The 13872-nt window shown below is 48.0% G+C and overlaps 1 protein-coding gene across 1 annotated transcript in view; it reads right to left on the bottom strand.

Moving 5' to 3' along the window:
* LOC110485341 (general transcription factor 3C polypeptide 1) overlaps nucleotides 1-13872 on the bottom strand; it is a 93224-nt gene that overhangs the window by 76884 nt on the left and 2468 nt on the right. Inside the window, exons 3-6 of the mRNA XM_036942555.1 lie at nucleotides 13669-13845; nucleotides 13298-13441; nucleotides 8398-8494; nucleotides 6818-6941 (exon numbers count right to left, since the gene is read on the bottom strand). Of these exons, the coding sequence (XP_036798450.1) occupies nucleotides 6818-6941; nucleotides 8398-8494; nucleotides 13298-13441; nucleotides 13669-13845 (542 nt within the window). The remainder of the gene's footprint in view (nucleotides 1-6817; nucleotides 6942-8397; nucleotides 8495-13297; nucleotides 13442-13668; nucleotides 13846-13872) is intronic.

The raw sequence follows: 13872 nt of genomic DNA, 5'->3' as shown, positions 1-13872 counted from the left end.
CTAGGAGAACCAGCCGTCAGACTGGTGTCTAGGAGAACCAGCCGTCAGACTGGTGTCTAGGAGAACCAGCCGTCAGACTAGTGTCGAGGAGAACCAGCCGTCAGACTGGTGTCGAGGAGAACCAGCCGTCAGACTAGTGTCTAGGAGAACCAGCCGTCAGACTAGTGTCTAGGAGAACCAGCCGTCAGACTAGTGTCTAGGAGAACCAGCCGTCAGACTAGTGTCTAGGAGAACCAGCCGTCAGACTGGTGTCGAGGAGAACCAGCCGTCAGACTAGTGTCGAGGAGAACCAGCCGTCAGACTGGTGTCTAGGAGAACCAGCCGTCAGACTGGTGTCTAGGAGAACCAGCCGTCAGACTGGTGTCTAGGAGAACCAGCCGTCAGACTAGTGTCTAGGAGAACCAACCGTCAGACTAGTGTCTAGGAGAACCAGCCGTCAGACTAGTGTCGAGGAGAACCAGCCGTCATACTAGTGTCTAGGAGAACCAGCCGTCATACTAGTGTCTAGGAGAACCAGCCGTCAGACTAGTGTCGAGGAGAACCAGCCGTCAGACTAGTGTCGAGGAGAACCAGCCGTCAGACTAGTGTCTAGGAGAACCAGCCGTCAGACTAGTGTCTAGGAGAACCAGCCGTCAGACTAGTGTCTAGGAGAACCAGCCGTCAGACTAGTGTCTAGGAGAACCAGCCGTCAGACTAGTGTCTAGGAGAACCAGCCGTCAGACTAGTGTCTAGGAGAACCAGCCGTCAGACTAGTGTCGAGGAGAACCAGCCGTCAGACTAGTGTCGAGGAGAACCAGCCGTCAGACTAGTGTCGAGGAGAACCAGCCGTCAGACTGGTGTCGAGGAGAACCAGCCGTCAGACTAGTGTCTAGGAGAACCAGCCGTCAGACTAGTGTCTAGGAGAACCAGCCGTCAGACTAGTGTCTAGGAGAACCAGCCGTCAGACTGGTGTCTAGGAGAACCAGCCGTCAGACTAGTGTCGAGGAGAACCAGCCGTCAGACTGGTGTCGAGGAGAACCAGCCGTCAGACTAGTGTCTAGGAGAACCAGCCGTCAGACTAGTGTCTAGGAGAACCAGCCGTCAGACTAGTGTCTAGGAGAACCAGCCGTCAGACTAGTGTCTAGGAGAACCAGCCGTCAGACTGGTGTCGAGGAGAACCAGCCGTCAGACTAGTGTCGAGGAGAACCAGCCGTCAGACTAGTGTCTAGGAGAACCAGCCGTCAGACTGGTGTCTAGGAGAACCAGCCGTCAGACTAGTGTCTAGGAGAACCAGCCGTCAGACTAGTGTCTAGGAGAACCAGCCGTCAGACTAGTGTCTAGGAGAACCAGCCGTCAGACTAGTGTCTAGGAGAACCAGCCGTCAGACTAGTGTCTAGGAGAACCAGCCGTCAGACTAGTGTCTAGGAGAACCAGCCGTCAGACTAGTGTCGAGGAGAACCAGCCGTCATACTAGTGTCTAGGAGAACCAGCCGTCAGACTAGTGTCTAGGAGAACCAGCCGTCAGACTAGTGTCGAGGAGAACCAGCCGTCAGACTAGTGTCTAGGAGAACCAGCCGTCAGACTAGTGTCTAGGAGAACCAGCCGTCAGACTAGTGTCTAGGAGAACCAGCCGTCAGACTAGTGTCTAGGAGAACCAGCCGTCAGACTAGTGTCGAGGAGAACCAGCCATCAGACTAGTGTCTAGGAGAACCAGCCGTCAGACTAGTGTCGAGGAGAACCAGCCGTCAGACTGGTGTCGAGGAGAACCAGCCGTCAGACTAGTGTCTAGGAGAACCAGCCGTCAGACTAGTGTCTAGGAGAACCAGCCGTCAGACTAGTGTCTAGGAGAACCAGCCGTCAGACTAGTGTCGAGGAGAACCAGCCGTCAGACTGGTGTCTAGGAGAACCAGCCGTCAGACTGGTGTCTAGGAGAACCAGCCGTCAGACTGGTGTCTAGGAGAACCAGCCGTCAGACTAGTGTCTAGGAGAACCAGCCGTCAGACTAGTGTCGAGGAGAACCAGCCGTCAGACTGGTGTCTAGGAGAACCAGCCGTCAGACTAGTGTCTAGGAGAACCAGCCGTCAGACTAGTGTCTAGGAGAACCAGCCGTCAGACTAGTGTCGAGGAGAACCAGCCGTCAGACTAGTGTCGAGGAGAACCAGCCGTCAGACTAGTGTCGAGGAGAACCAGCCGTCAGACTAGTGTCGAGGAGAACCAGCCGTCAGACTAGTGTCGAGGAGAACCAGCCGTCAGACTAGTGTCTAGGAGAACCAGCCGTCAGACTAGTGTCGAGGAGAACCAGCCGTCAGACTGGTGTCTAGGAGAACCAGCCGTCAGACTAGTGTCTAGGAGAACCAGCCGTCAGACTAGTGTCGAGGAGAACCAGCCGTCAGACTAGTGTCGAGGAGAACCAGCCGTCAGACTGGTGTCTAGGAGAACCAGCCGTCAGACTAGTGTCTAGGAGAACCAGCCGTCAGACTAGTGTCTAGGAGAACCAGCCGTCAGACTAGTGTCGAGGAGAACCAGCCGTCAGACTAGTGTCGAGGAGAACCAGCCGTCAGACTAGTGTCGAGGAGAACCAGCCGTCAGACTAGTGTCGAGGAGAACCAGCCGTCAGACTAGTGTCTAGGAGAACCAGCCGTCAGACTAGTGTCGAGGAGAACCAGCCGTCAGACTGGTGTCTAGGAGAACCAGCCGTCAGACTAGTGTCTAGGAGAACCAGCCGTCAGACTAGTGTCGAGGAGAACCAGCCGTCAGACTAGTGTCGAGGAGAACCAGCCGTCAGACTAGTGTCGAGGAGAACCAGCCGTCAGACTAGTGTCTAGGAGAACCAGCCGTCAGACTAGTGTCGAGGAAAACCAGCCGTCAGACTAGTGTCTAGGAGAACCAACCGTCAGACTAGTGTCTAGGAGAACCAGCCGTCAGACTAGTGTCGAGGAGAACCAGCCGTCATACTAGTGTCTAGGAGAACCAGCCGTCAGACTAGTGTCTAGGAGAACCAGCCGTCAGACTAGTGTCGAGGAGAACCAGCCGTCAGACTAGTGTCTAGGAGAACCAGCCGTCAGACTAGTGTCTAGGAGAACCAGCCGTCAGACTAGTGTCTAGGAGAACCAGCCGTCAGACTAGTGTCTAGGAGAACCAGCCGTCAGACTAGTGTCTAGGAGAACCAGCCGTCAGACTAGTGTCGAGGAGAACCAGCCATCAGACTAGTGTCTAGGAGAACCAGCCGTCAGACTAGTGTCGAGGAGAACCAGCCGTCAGACTGGTGTCGAGGAGAACCAGCCGTCAGACTAGTGTCTAGGAGAACCAGCCGTCAGACTAGTGTCTAGGAGAACCAGCCGTCAGACTAGTGTCTAGGAGAACCAGCCGTCAGACTAGTGTCGAGGAGAACCAGCCGTCAGACTAGTGTCGAGGAGAACCAGCCGTCAGACTGGTGTCTAGGAGAACCAGCCGTCAGACTGGTGTCTAGGAGAACCAGCCGTCAGACTGGTGTCTAGGAGAACCAGCCGTCAGACTAGTGTCTAGGAGAACCAGCCGTCAGACTAGTGTCGAGGAGAACCAGCCGTCAGACTGGTGTCTAGGAGAACCAGCCGTCAGACTAGTGTCTAGGAGAACCAGCCGTCAGACTAGTGTCTAGGAGAACCAGCCGTCAGACTAGTGTCGAGGAGAACCAGCCGTCAGACTAGTGTCTAGGAGAACCAGCCGTCAGACTAGTGTCGAGGAGAACCAGCCGTCAGACTAGTGTCGAGGAGAACCAGCCGTCAGACTAGTGTCTAGGAGAACCAGCCGTCAGACTAGTGTCGAGGAGAACCAGCCGTCAGACTGGTGTCTAGGAGAACCAGCCGTCAGACTAGTGTCTAGGAGAACCAGCCGTCAGACTAGTGTCGAGGAGAACCAGCCGTCAGACTAGTGTCGAGGAGAACCAGCCGTCAGACTGGTGTCTAGGAGAACCAGCCGTCAGACTAGTGTCTAGGAGAACCAGCCGTCAGACTAGTGTCTAGGAGAACCAGCCGTCAGACTAGTGTCGAGGAGAACCAGCCGTCAGACTAGTGTCGAGGAGAACCAGCCGTCAGACTAGTGTCGAGGAGAACCAGCCGTCAGACTAGTGTCTAGGAGAACCAGCCGTCAGACTAGTGTCGAGGAGAACCAGCCGTCAGACTGGTGTCTAGGAGAACCAGCCGTCAGACTAGTGTCTAGGAGAACCAGCCGTCAGACTAGTGTCGAGGAGAACCAGCCGTCAGACTAGTGTCGAGGAGAACCAGCCGTCAGACTAGTGTCGAGGAGAACCAGCCGTCAGACTAGTGTCGAGGAGAACCAGCCGTCAGACTAGTGTCGAGGAGAACCAGCCGTCAGACTAGTGTCTAGGAGAACCAGCCGTCAGACTAGTGTCGAGGAGAACCAGCCGTCAGACTGGTGTCGAGGAGAACCAGCCGTCAGACTAGTGTCTAGGAGAACCAGCCGTCAGACTAGTGTCTAGGAGAACCAGCCGTCAGACTAGTGTCTAGGAGAACCAGCCGTCAGACTGGTGTCTAGGAGAACCAGCCGTCAGACTAGTGTCTAGGAGAACCAGCCGTCAGACTAGTGTCGAGGAGAACCAGCCGTCAGACTAGTGTCTAGGAGAACCAGCCGTCAGACTAGTGTCTAGGAGAACCAGACGTCAGACTAGTGTCGAGGAGAACCAGCCGTCAGACTGGTGTCTAGGAGAACCAGCCGTCAGACTAGTGTCTAGGAGAACCAGCCGTCAGACTAGTGTCGAGGAGAACCAGCCGTCAGACTAGTGTCGAGGAGAACCAGCCGTCAGACTAGTGTCGAGGAGAACCAGCCGTCAGACTAGTGTCGAGGAGAACCAGCCGTCAGACTAGTGTCGAGGAGAACCAGCCGTCAGACTAGTGTCTAGGAGAACCAGCCGTCAGACTAGTGTCGAGGAGAACCAGCCGTCAGACTGGTGTCGAGGAGAACCAGCCGTCAGACTAGTGTCTAGGAGAACCAGCCGTCAGACTAGTGTCTAGGAGAACCAGCCGTCAGACTAGTGTCTAGGAGAACCAGCCGTCAGACTGGTGTCTAGGAGAACCAGCCGTCAGACTAGTGTCTAGGAGAACCAGCCGTCAGACTAGTGTCGAGGAGAACCAGCCGTCAGACTAGTGTCTAGGAGAACCAGCCGTCAGACTAGTGTCTAGGAGAACCAGACGTCAGACTAGTGTCTAGGAGAACCAGCCGTCAGACTAGTGTCTAGGAGAACCAGCCGTCAGACTAGTGTCTAGGAGAACCAGCCGTCAGACTAGTGTCTAGGAGAACCAGCCGTCAGACTAGTGTCTAGGAGGACCAGCCGTCAGACTAGTGTCTAGGAGAACCAGCCGTCAGACTAGTGTCTAGGAGAACCAGCCGTCAGACTGGTGTCTAGGAGAACCAGCCGTCAGACTAGTGTCTAGGAGAACCAGCCGTCAGACTAGTGTCTAGGAGAACCAGCCGTCAGACTAGTGTCTAGGAGAACCAGCCGTCAGACTGGTGTCTAGGAGAACCAGACGTCAGACTAGTGTCTAGGAGAACCAGCCGTCAGACTAGTGTCTAGGAGAACCAGCCGTCAGACTAGTGTCTAGGAGAACCAGCCGTCAGACTAGTGTCTAGGAGAACCAGCCGTCAGACTAGTGTCTAGGAGAACCAGCCGTCAGACTAGTGTCTAGGGTACACACCTCTCCTGGTATCACAGGGGCCTACTGTAGGGTTGAGGTAGTGAGGTAGGGTACATTCCTCTCCTGGTATCACAAGGGCCTACTGTAGGGTTGAGGTAGTGTGTAGGGTACATACCTCTCCTGGTATCACAGGGGCCTACTGTAGGGTTGAGGTAGTGAGGTAGTGTGTAGGGTACATACCTCTCCTGGTATCACAGGGGCCTACTATAGGGTTGAGGTAGTGTGTAGGGTACATACCTCTCCTGGTATCACAGGGGCCTACTGTAGGGTTGAGGTAGTGAGGTAGTGTGTAGGGTACATACCCCTCCTGGTATCACAGGGGCCTACTGTAGGGTTGAGGTAGTGAGGTAGTGTGTAGGGTACATACCCCTCCTGGTATCACAGGGGCCTACTGTAGGGTTGAGGTAGTGTGTAGGGTACATACCTCTCCTGGTATCACAGGGGCCTACTGTAGGGTTGAGGTAGTGAGGTAGTGTGTAGGGTACATACCTCTCCTGGTATCACAGGGGCCTACTATAGGGTTGAGGTAGTGTGTAGGGTACATACCCCTCCTGGTATCACAGGGGCCTACTGTAGGGTTGAGGTAGTGTGTAGGGTACATACCCCTCCTGGTATCACAGGGGCCTACTGTAGGGTTGAGGTAGTGTGTAGGGTACATACCTCTCCTGGTATCACAGGGGCCTACTGTAGGGTTGAGGTAGTGAGGTAGTGTGTAGGGTACATACCTCTCCTGGTATCACAGGGGCCTACTGTAGGGTTGAGGTAGTGTGTAGGGTACATACCTCTCCTGGTATCACAGGGGCCTACTGTAGGGTTGAGGTAGTGTGTAGGGTACATACCTCTCCTGGTATCACAGGGGCCTACTGTAGGGTTGAGGTAGTGAGGTAGTGTGTAGGGTACATACCTCTCCTGGTATCACAGGGGCCTACTGTAGGGTTGAGGTAGTGAGGTAGTGTGTAGGGTACATACCTCTCCTGGTATCACAGGGGCCTACTGTAGGGTTGAGGTAGTGTGTAGGGTACATACCTCTCCTGGTATCACAGGGGCCTACTGTAGGGTTGAGGTAGTGTGTAGGGTACATACCTCTCCTGGTATCACAGGGGCCTACTGTAGGGTTGAGGTAGTGAGGTAGTGTGTAGGGTACATACCTCTCCTGGTATCACAGGGGCCTACTGTAGGGTTGAGGTGTTCAACTGGTTTAATGACCACTTGGACCAGTTTGGCTGCTTGCATGTACTGATACATACGCTTGAAGGTCCTCTCACTGATACTCTGCAGAGAGAAAACACACTGCTGATACACACTGTCCTGATACACACTGTCTAACCTCACACTGTCCTGATACACACTCTCTAACCTCACACTGTCCTGATACACACTCTCTAACCACACACTGCTGATACACACTGTCCTGATACACACTCTCTAACCTCACACTGTCCTGATACACACTGCTGATACACACTCTCTAACCACACACTGCTGATACACACTGTCCTGATACACACTCTCTAACACACACTGCTGATACACACTCTCTAACCTCACACTATCCTGATACACACTGCTGATACACACTCTCTAACCTCACACTGCTGATACACACTGTCCTGATACACACACTCTAACCTCACACTGTCCTGATACACACTCTCAAACCTCACACTGCTGATACACACTCTCTAACCACACACTGCTGATACACACTCTCTAACCTCACACTGCTGATACACACTCTCTAACCTCACACTGTCCTGATACACACTGCTGATACACACTCTCTAACCTCACACTGCTGATACACACTCTCTAACCTCACACTGCTGATACACACTCCTGATACACACTGCTGATACACACACTCTAACCACACACTGTCCTGATACACACTCTCTGACCTCACACTGTGCTGATACACATTCTCTAACCTCACACTGCTGATACACACTCCTGATACACACACTCTAACCTCACACTGTCCTGATACACACTCTCTAACCTCACACTGCTGATACACACTCTCTAACCACACACTGCTGATACACACTCTCTAACCTCACACTGCTGATACACACTCTCTAACCTCACACTGTCCTGATACACACTCTCTAACCTCACACTGTCCTGATACACACTCTCTAACCACACACTGTCCTGATACACACTCTCTAACCACACACTGCTGATACACACTCTCTAACCTCACACTGTCCTGATACACACTCTCTAACCTCACACTGCTGATACACACTGCTGATACACACTCTCTAACCTCACACTGCTGATACACACTCTCTAACCTCACACTGCTGATACACACTATTTAACCTCACACTGCTGATACACACTATTTAACCACACACTGCTGATACACACTGCTGATACACACTCTCTAACCTCACACTGCTGATACACACTATTTAACCTCACACTGCTGATACACACTATTTAACCTCACACTGCTGATACACACTATTTAACCTCACACTGCTGATACACACTAACCACACACTGCATGTCCTGGTACACTCTCTAACCACACACTGCATGTCCTGGTACACTCTCTATCCACACACTGCATGTCCTGGTTCACTCTCTATCCACACACTGCTGATACACTCTATCCACACACTGCTGATACACTCTATCCACACACTGCATGTCCTGGTACACATGCATACAAGGTCCGCTCAACGATGCAATGTTGACTGGAACACAGAGGTCTCACCAGTTGGTCTCGTAGTGTGATCATGGAGGCTGTGTGGTTGGGCGCCTCTGACAGGAGGTTAGAGGTCAACTCCATCAGGATATCATACTTACTACGCCTGGAGAGACAGAGAGAGACCCGACCAAATCATGAGAAAACAAAAAGATAATTACTTGACACATTGGAAAGAATTAACAAAAAACAGAGCACACTAGAATGCTATTTGGCCCTAAACAGAGAATACACAGTGGCAGAATACCTGACCACTGTGACTGACCCAAACTTAAGGAAGGCTTTGACTATGTACAGACTCAGTGAGCATAGCCTTGCTATTGAGAAAGGCCGCCGAAGGCAGACCTGGCTCTCAAGAGAAGACAGGCTATGTGCTCACTGCCCACAAAATGAGGTGGAAACTGAGCTGCACTTCCTAACCTCCTGCCCAATGTATGACCATATTAGAGACACATATTTCCCTCAGATTACACAGACCCACAAAGAATTCGAAAAACAAACCCGATTTTGATAAACTCCCATATCTACTGGGTGAAATTCCACAGTGTGCCATCACAGCAGCAAGATGTGTGACCTGTTGCCACGAGAAAAGGGCAACCAGTGAAGAACACACACCATGGTTAATACTAGAGGTCAACCGATTAATCGGAATGGCCGATTTCAAGTTTTCATAACAATCGGAAAACTGTATTTTTGGACACCGATTTTGGGCAATTTTTTTTTTTTTACACCTTTATTTAACTAAGCAAGTCAGTTAAGAACACATTCTTATTTTCAATGCCGGCCTACCGAGGAACGGTGGGTTAACTGCTTTGTTCAGGGGCAGAACGACAGATTTTTACCTTGTCAGCTCAGGGGATCCAATCTTGCAACCTTACGGTTGACTAGTCCAACGCTCTTACCACCTGCCTTACATTGCACTCCACGAGGAGCCTGCTAACTACCTGTTACGCGAGTGCAGCAAGAAGCCAAGGTAAATTGCTAGCTAGCATTAAACTTATCTTATAAAAAACAATCAATCAATCATAATCACTAGTTAACTACACAGGGTTGATGATATTACTAGTTTATCTAGCATGTCCTGCGTTGCATATAATCGATGCAGTGCGCATTCGCGAAAAAACAGTCGTTGCTCCAATGTGTACCTAACCATAAACATCAATACCTTTCTTAAAATCAATACAGAAGTATATATTTTTAAACCAGCATATACCTGCGAACATGAATTTATTTTAACTAGGGAAAATGTGTCACTTCTCTTGCAACAGAGTCAGGGTATATGCAGCAGTTTGGGCCGCCTGGCTCGTTGCCAACTAATTTGCCAGAATTTTACGTAATTATGACATAACATTGAAGGTTGTGCAATGTAACAGCAATATTTAGACTAATGGATGCCACCCGTTAGATAAAATACGGAATGGTTCCATATTTCACTGAAAGAATAAACGTTTTGTTTTCGAAATGATAGTTTCCGGATTTTACCATATTAATGACATAAGGCTCGTATTTCTGTGTGTTATTATGTTATAACTAAGTCTATGACTTCATAGAGCAGTCTGACTGAGTGGTGGAAGGCAGCAGCAGGCTCGTAAGCATTCATTCAAACAGCACTTTCGTGCGTTTTGCAATCAGCTCTTCGCTGTGCTTCAAGCATTGAGCTGTTTATGACTTCAAGCCTATCAACTCCCGAGATTAGGCTGGTGTAACCGATGTGAAATGGCTAGCTAGTTAGCTGGGTGTGCGCTAATAGCGTTTCAAACCTCACTCTGAGACTTGGAGTAGTTATTCCCCTTGCTCTGCATGGGTAACGCTGCTTCGAGGGCGGCTGTTGTCGATGTGTTCCTGGTTCGAGCCCAGGTAGGGGCGAGGAGAGGGACGGAAGCTATACTGTTACACAGGCAATACTAAAGCGCCTATTAGAACATCCAATTGTCAAAGGTATATGAAATACAAATCGTAGACAGAGAAATAGTCCTATAATTCCTATAATAACTACAACCTAAAACTTCTTACCTGGGAATATTGAAGACTCCTGTTAAAAGGAACCAGCAGCTTTCACATGTTCTCATGTTCTGAGCAAGGAACTGAAACGTTAGCTTTCTTACATGGCACATATTGCACTTTTACTTTCTTCTCCAACACTTTGTTTTTGCATTATTTAAACCAAATTGAACATTTATTTATTTGAGGCTAAATTGATTTTATTGATGTATTATATTAAGTTAAAATAAGTGTTCATTCAGTATTGTTGTAATTGTCATTATTACAAATATATAAAAGTAAAAAATGTAAATTAAAATCGGCCGATTAATCGGTGTCATGGCGTTGGCCTGGGGGTTGGTTTATGACAGTCATAAATACCTCTTCCCCCCTTTTTCCTCTCTCTACCCTACTGATGTTACATTTGCACAAACCTTGGTTAACATAGAGATTCTGGGAACATCAGAAGGTGGGGGGAAATTAACTATATTCTGGTAATCCGACCAATTGAACATATGCGGTTAATGAATATGATGTCAGTTCAGTTGTCATCTGAGACATTCTCATCAATGATAAGATGACATAAACTCTACAGTGGAAAGTCTACACATCAGAGTTATCGGATTCACATGGAATTGTTGTTCAATTTAAATGTTTGAATATGAAATTATTCGTAATGGGATGAAATGTGATTTTAGCTTCTAAAATGTGAGATTTGGGTTTTCAGTTAATTACAGTTAATTACTCTGCTCAATGTGAAGGGACATGGGCTATAAAACTTTTCAAACACGCCCTCCTCTCCCTTCCTATATAAGCCCTTGACGACAAAGTAACCTCCTGTTCCGATGACGTGAGGACGACGGTCCAATGTCAGAATGGTTCAGATAATAACTACAGAATGAAGCCAACATCAGCGTGAGCTTTGGTTGCGAATGGTATGAACTTTGAACTCTTATTCACTACAGAAGTGATACCTCCTAGCCGTTGAGTTAGCAACAGCAGATGCAAACGAGGGCTAGGAATCAACAGACAGAGTATCCAGTCTATCACCCAACGACGTTACTACAACGTATCTAATTGACAACCAGAGACATTCTTCAAAGGACTCGGTTGGGCAACACGGCCTTCCATCTACCACCAACCTACCGAAGCGCAGCTCAGAGTAAATATTTATTGCATTTTCCTGTTCCAAATGGATGGTAATTTAGAATGCATAAGATACTGTATTTACGATAGCACAGCTTCTCCCTTTGTTCCTCAGTCTTCCCGCTCTTTCACTCAAACCCAGACCCTTTTCTTTTGTGTAACAAGCTGTCATATCTGTTCCGCCTGCTAGGGACGTTTTCCTTTATGACGTAATTTGTAATCAAGTTATGATTTAATTATGTGTATATGTAATTCTGTGTGATTAGTTAGGTATTTAGTAAATAAATAATTCAACCCAATTTTGTATTGCCGATTCAACTTGTGAGCCAGGGTTCGTAAAGATAACCAAGAATTTACAACTTTCAGATGAGACTGAATTAAGATAACGATTAATATTGACAGCTATTGACGTAAAATATTACTAGGTCTTTAAGAGTTTATTCAGAAGTTAACAGCTCTAAAAAATATTATATCGTGGTGCCCCGACTCTCTAGTTAATTACATTTACATGATTAGCCCAATCAGGTAATATTAATTACGGAGAAGTTACTTTATAGAATAGCATGTCATATCACTTAATCCGGCATAGCCAAAGACACGACATCGATATCGGCTTTTTTTTGGTCCTCCGAATAATCGGTATCGGCGTTGAAAAATCATAAATCGGTCGACCTCTAGTAAATACAATCCATATTTAATGTTTATTTATTTTCCCTTTTGTACTTTAACCATTTGTACATCATTACGCCATTTGAAATGTCTTTATTCTTTTGGAACTTCTGTGAGTTTAATGTTTACAGTTAATAAACAAAAGTGAAATAAAACAATAAAAATTATCGACTTCACTTGCTTTGGAAATGTAAACATGTGTTTTCCATGCCAATATAGTCCCTCGAATTGAATCAGGTTAGAGAGTGAATCAGGGTTAGAATTGAATCAGGTTAGAGAGTGAATCAGGTTTAGAATTGAATCAGGTTAGAGAGTGAATCAGGGTTAGAATTGAATCAGGTTAGAGAGTGAATCAGGGTTAGAATTGAATCAGGTTAGAGAGTGAATCAGGGTTAGAATTGAATCAGGTTAGAGAGTGAATCAGGTTTAGAACTGAATCAGGTTAGAGAGTGAATCAGGTTTAGAACTGAATCAGGTTAGAGTGAATCAGGTTTAGAACTGAATCAGGTTTAGAATTGAATCAGGTTAGAGAGTGAATCAGGTTAGAGAGTGAATCAGGTTTAGAACTGAATCAGGTTAGAGAGTGAATCAGGTTTAGAACTGAATCAGGTTAGAGAGTGAATCAGGTTTAGAACTGAATCAGGTTTAGAACTGAATCAGGTTAGAGTGAATCAGGTTTAGAATTGAATCAGGTTAGAGTGAATCAGGTTTAGAACTGAATCAGGTTAGAGTGAATCAGGTTTAGAATTGAATCAGGTTAGAGTGAATCAGGTTTAGAACTGAATCAGGTTTAGAATTGAATCAGGTTAGAGAGTGAATCAGGTTAGAGAGTGAATCAGGTTAGAGAGTGAATCAGGTTTAGAACTGAATCAGGTTAGAGAGTGAATCAGGTTTAGAACTGAATCAGGTTAGAGAGTGAATCAGGTTTAGAACTGAATCAGGTTTAGAACTGAATCAGGTTAGAGAGTGAATCAAATTTAGAACTGAATCGGGTTAGAGAGTGAATCAGGTTTAGAACTGAATCAGGTTAGAGAGTGAATCAGGTTTAGAACTGAATCAGGTTTAGAACTGAATCAGGTTTAGAACTGAATCAGGTTAGAGAGTGTGTACTGACCGGTCTACGTGGAAGCGTTTGAGCAGGAGCAGTATGGAGTGTTGCTGTGCTCCGCTGGCCAGTCTGAGGACATGAGACTGCATGGTGATCAGATCATTCTGTGTCAGAGACTTCCTCAAGTAGTGCATCTTCCTCGGGTCCGTCCTGCACCAATCACAACGCAGCTTATTACATAGTGTGACCAATCAGAACAGACAATAAGTGGTATTCCAGCAACTTTGCAGAGATGAGAAAGTGACAGAGAGCATGCTGGTACATAAACACCAAAGAGGTAGAGGAGATCACTGTGGTTTTCCTGTCAAGCCAGCTACTTGAATGAGCAGGAGTACAGGTCTCTCAGTAGCTAAAGAGGTAGAGATGTGTTTTCCTACTTGAATGAGCAGGAGTGCAGGTCTCTCTGTAGCTCTCCCTGCCAGCGGGCCCTCCCCACCCTCTCCAGGATACAGTATGAGTGGTCAGTCAGCTTCAAGTCCGGGTCTCCTCCGTCACCTATTAACACCCTGAACCTTAACCTCTGGGAGGCCACCATTACCAGCTTCCTCCCCCACCTGGAGGAGGAGAGGTCATCATGGGTT

This window comes from Oncorhynchus mykiss, chromosome 13, assembly GCF_013265735.2.
Source record: "Oncorhynchus mykiss isolate Arlee chromosome 13, USDA_OmykA_1.1, whole genome shotgun sequence".
NCBI classification, from domain to species: Eukaryota; Metazoa; Chordata; class Actinopteri; order Salmoniformes; family Salmonidae; genus Oncorhynchus; species Oncorhynchus mykiss.
This window is presented reverse-complemented; position numbering and strand designations above follow the sequence as displayed.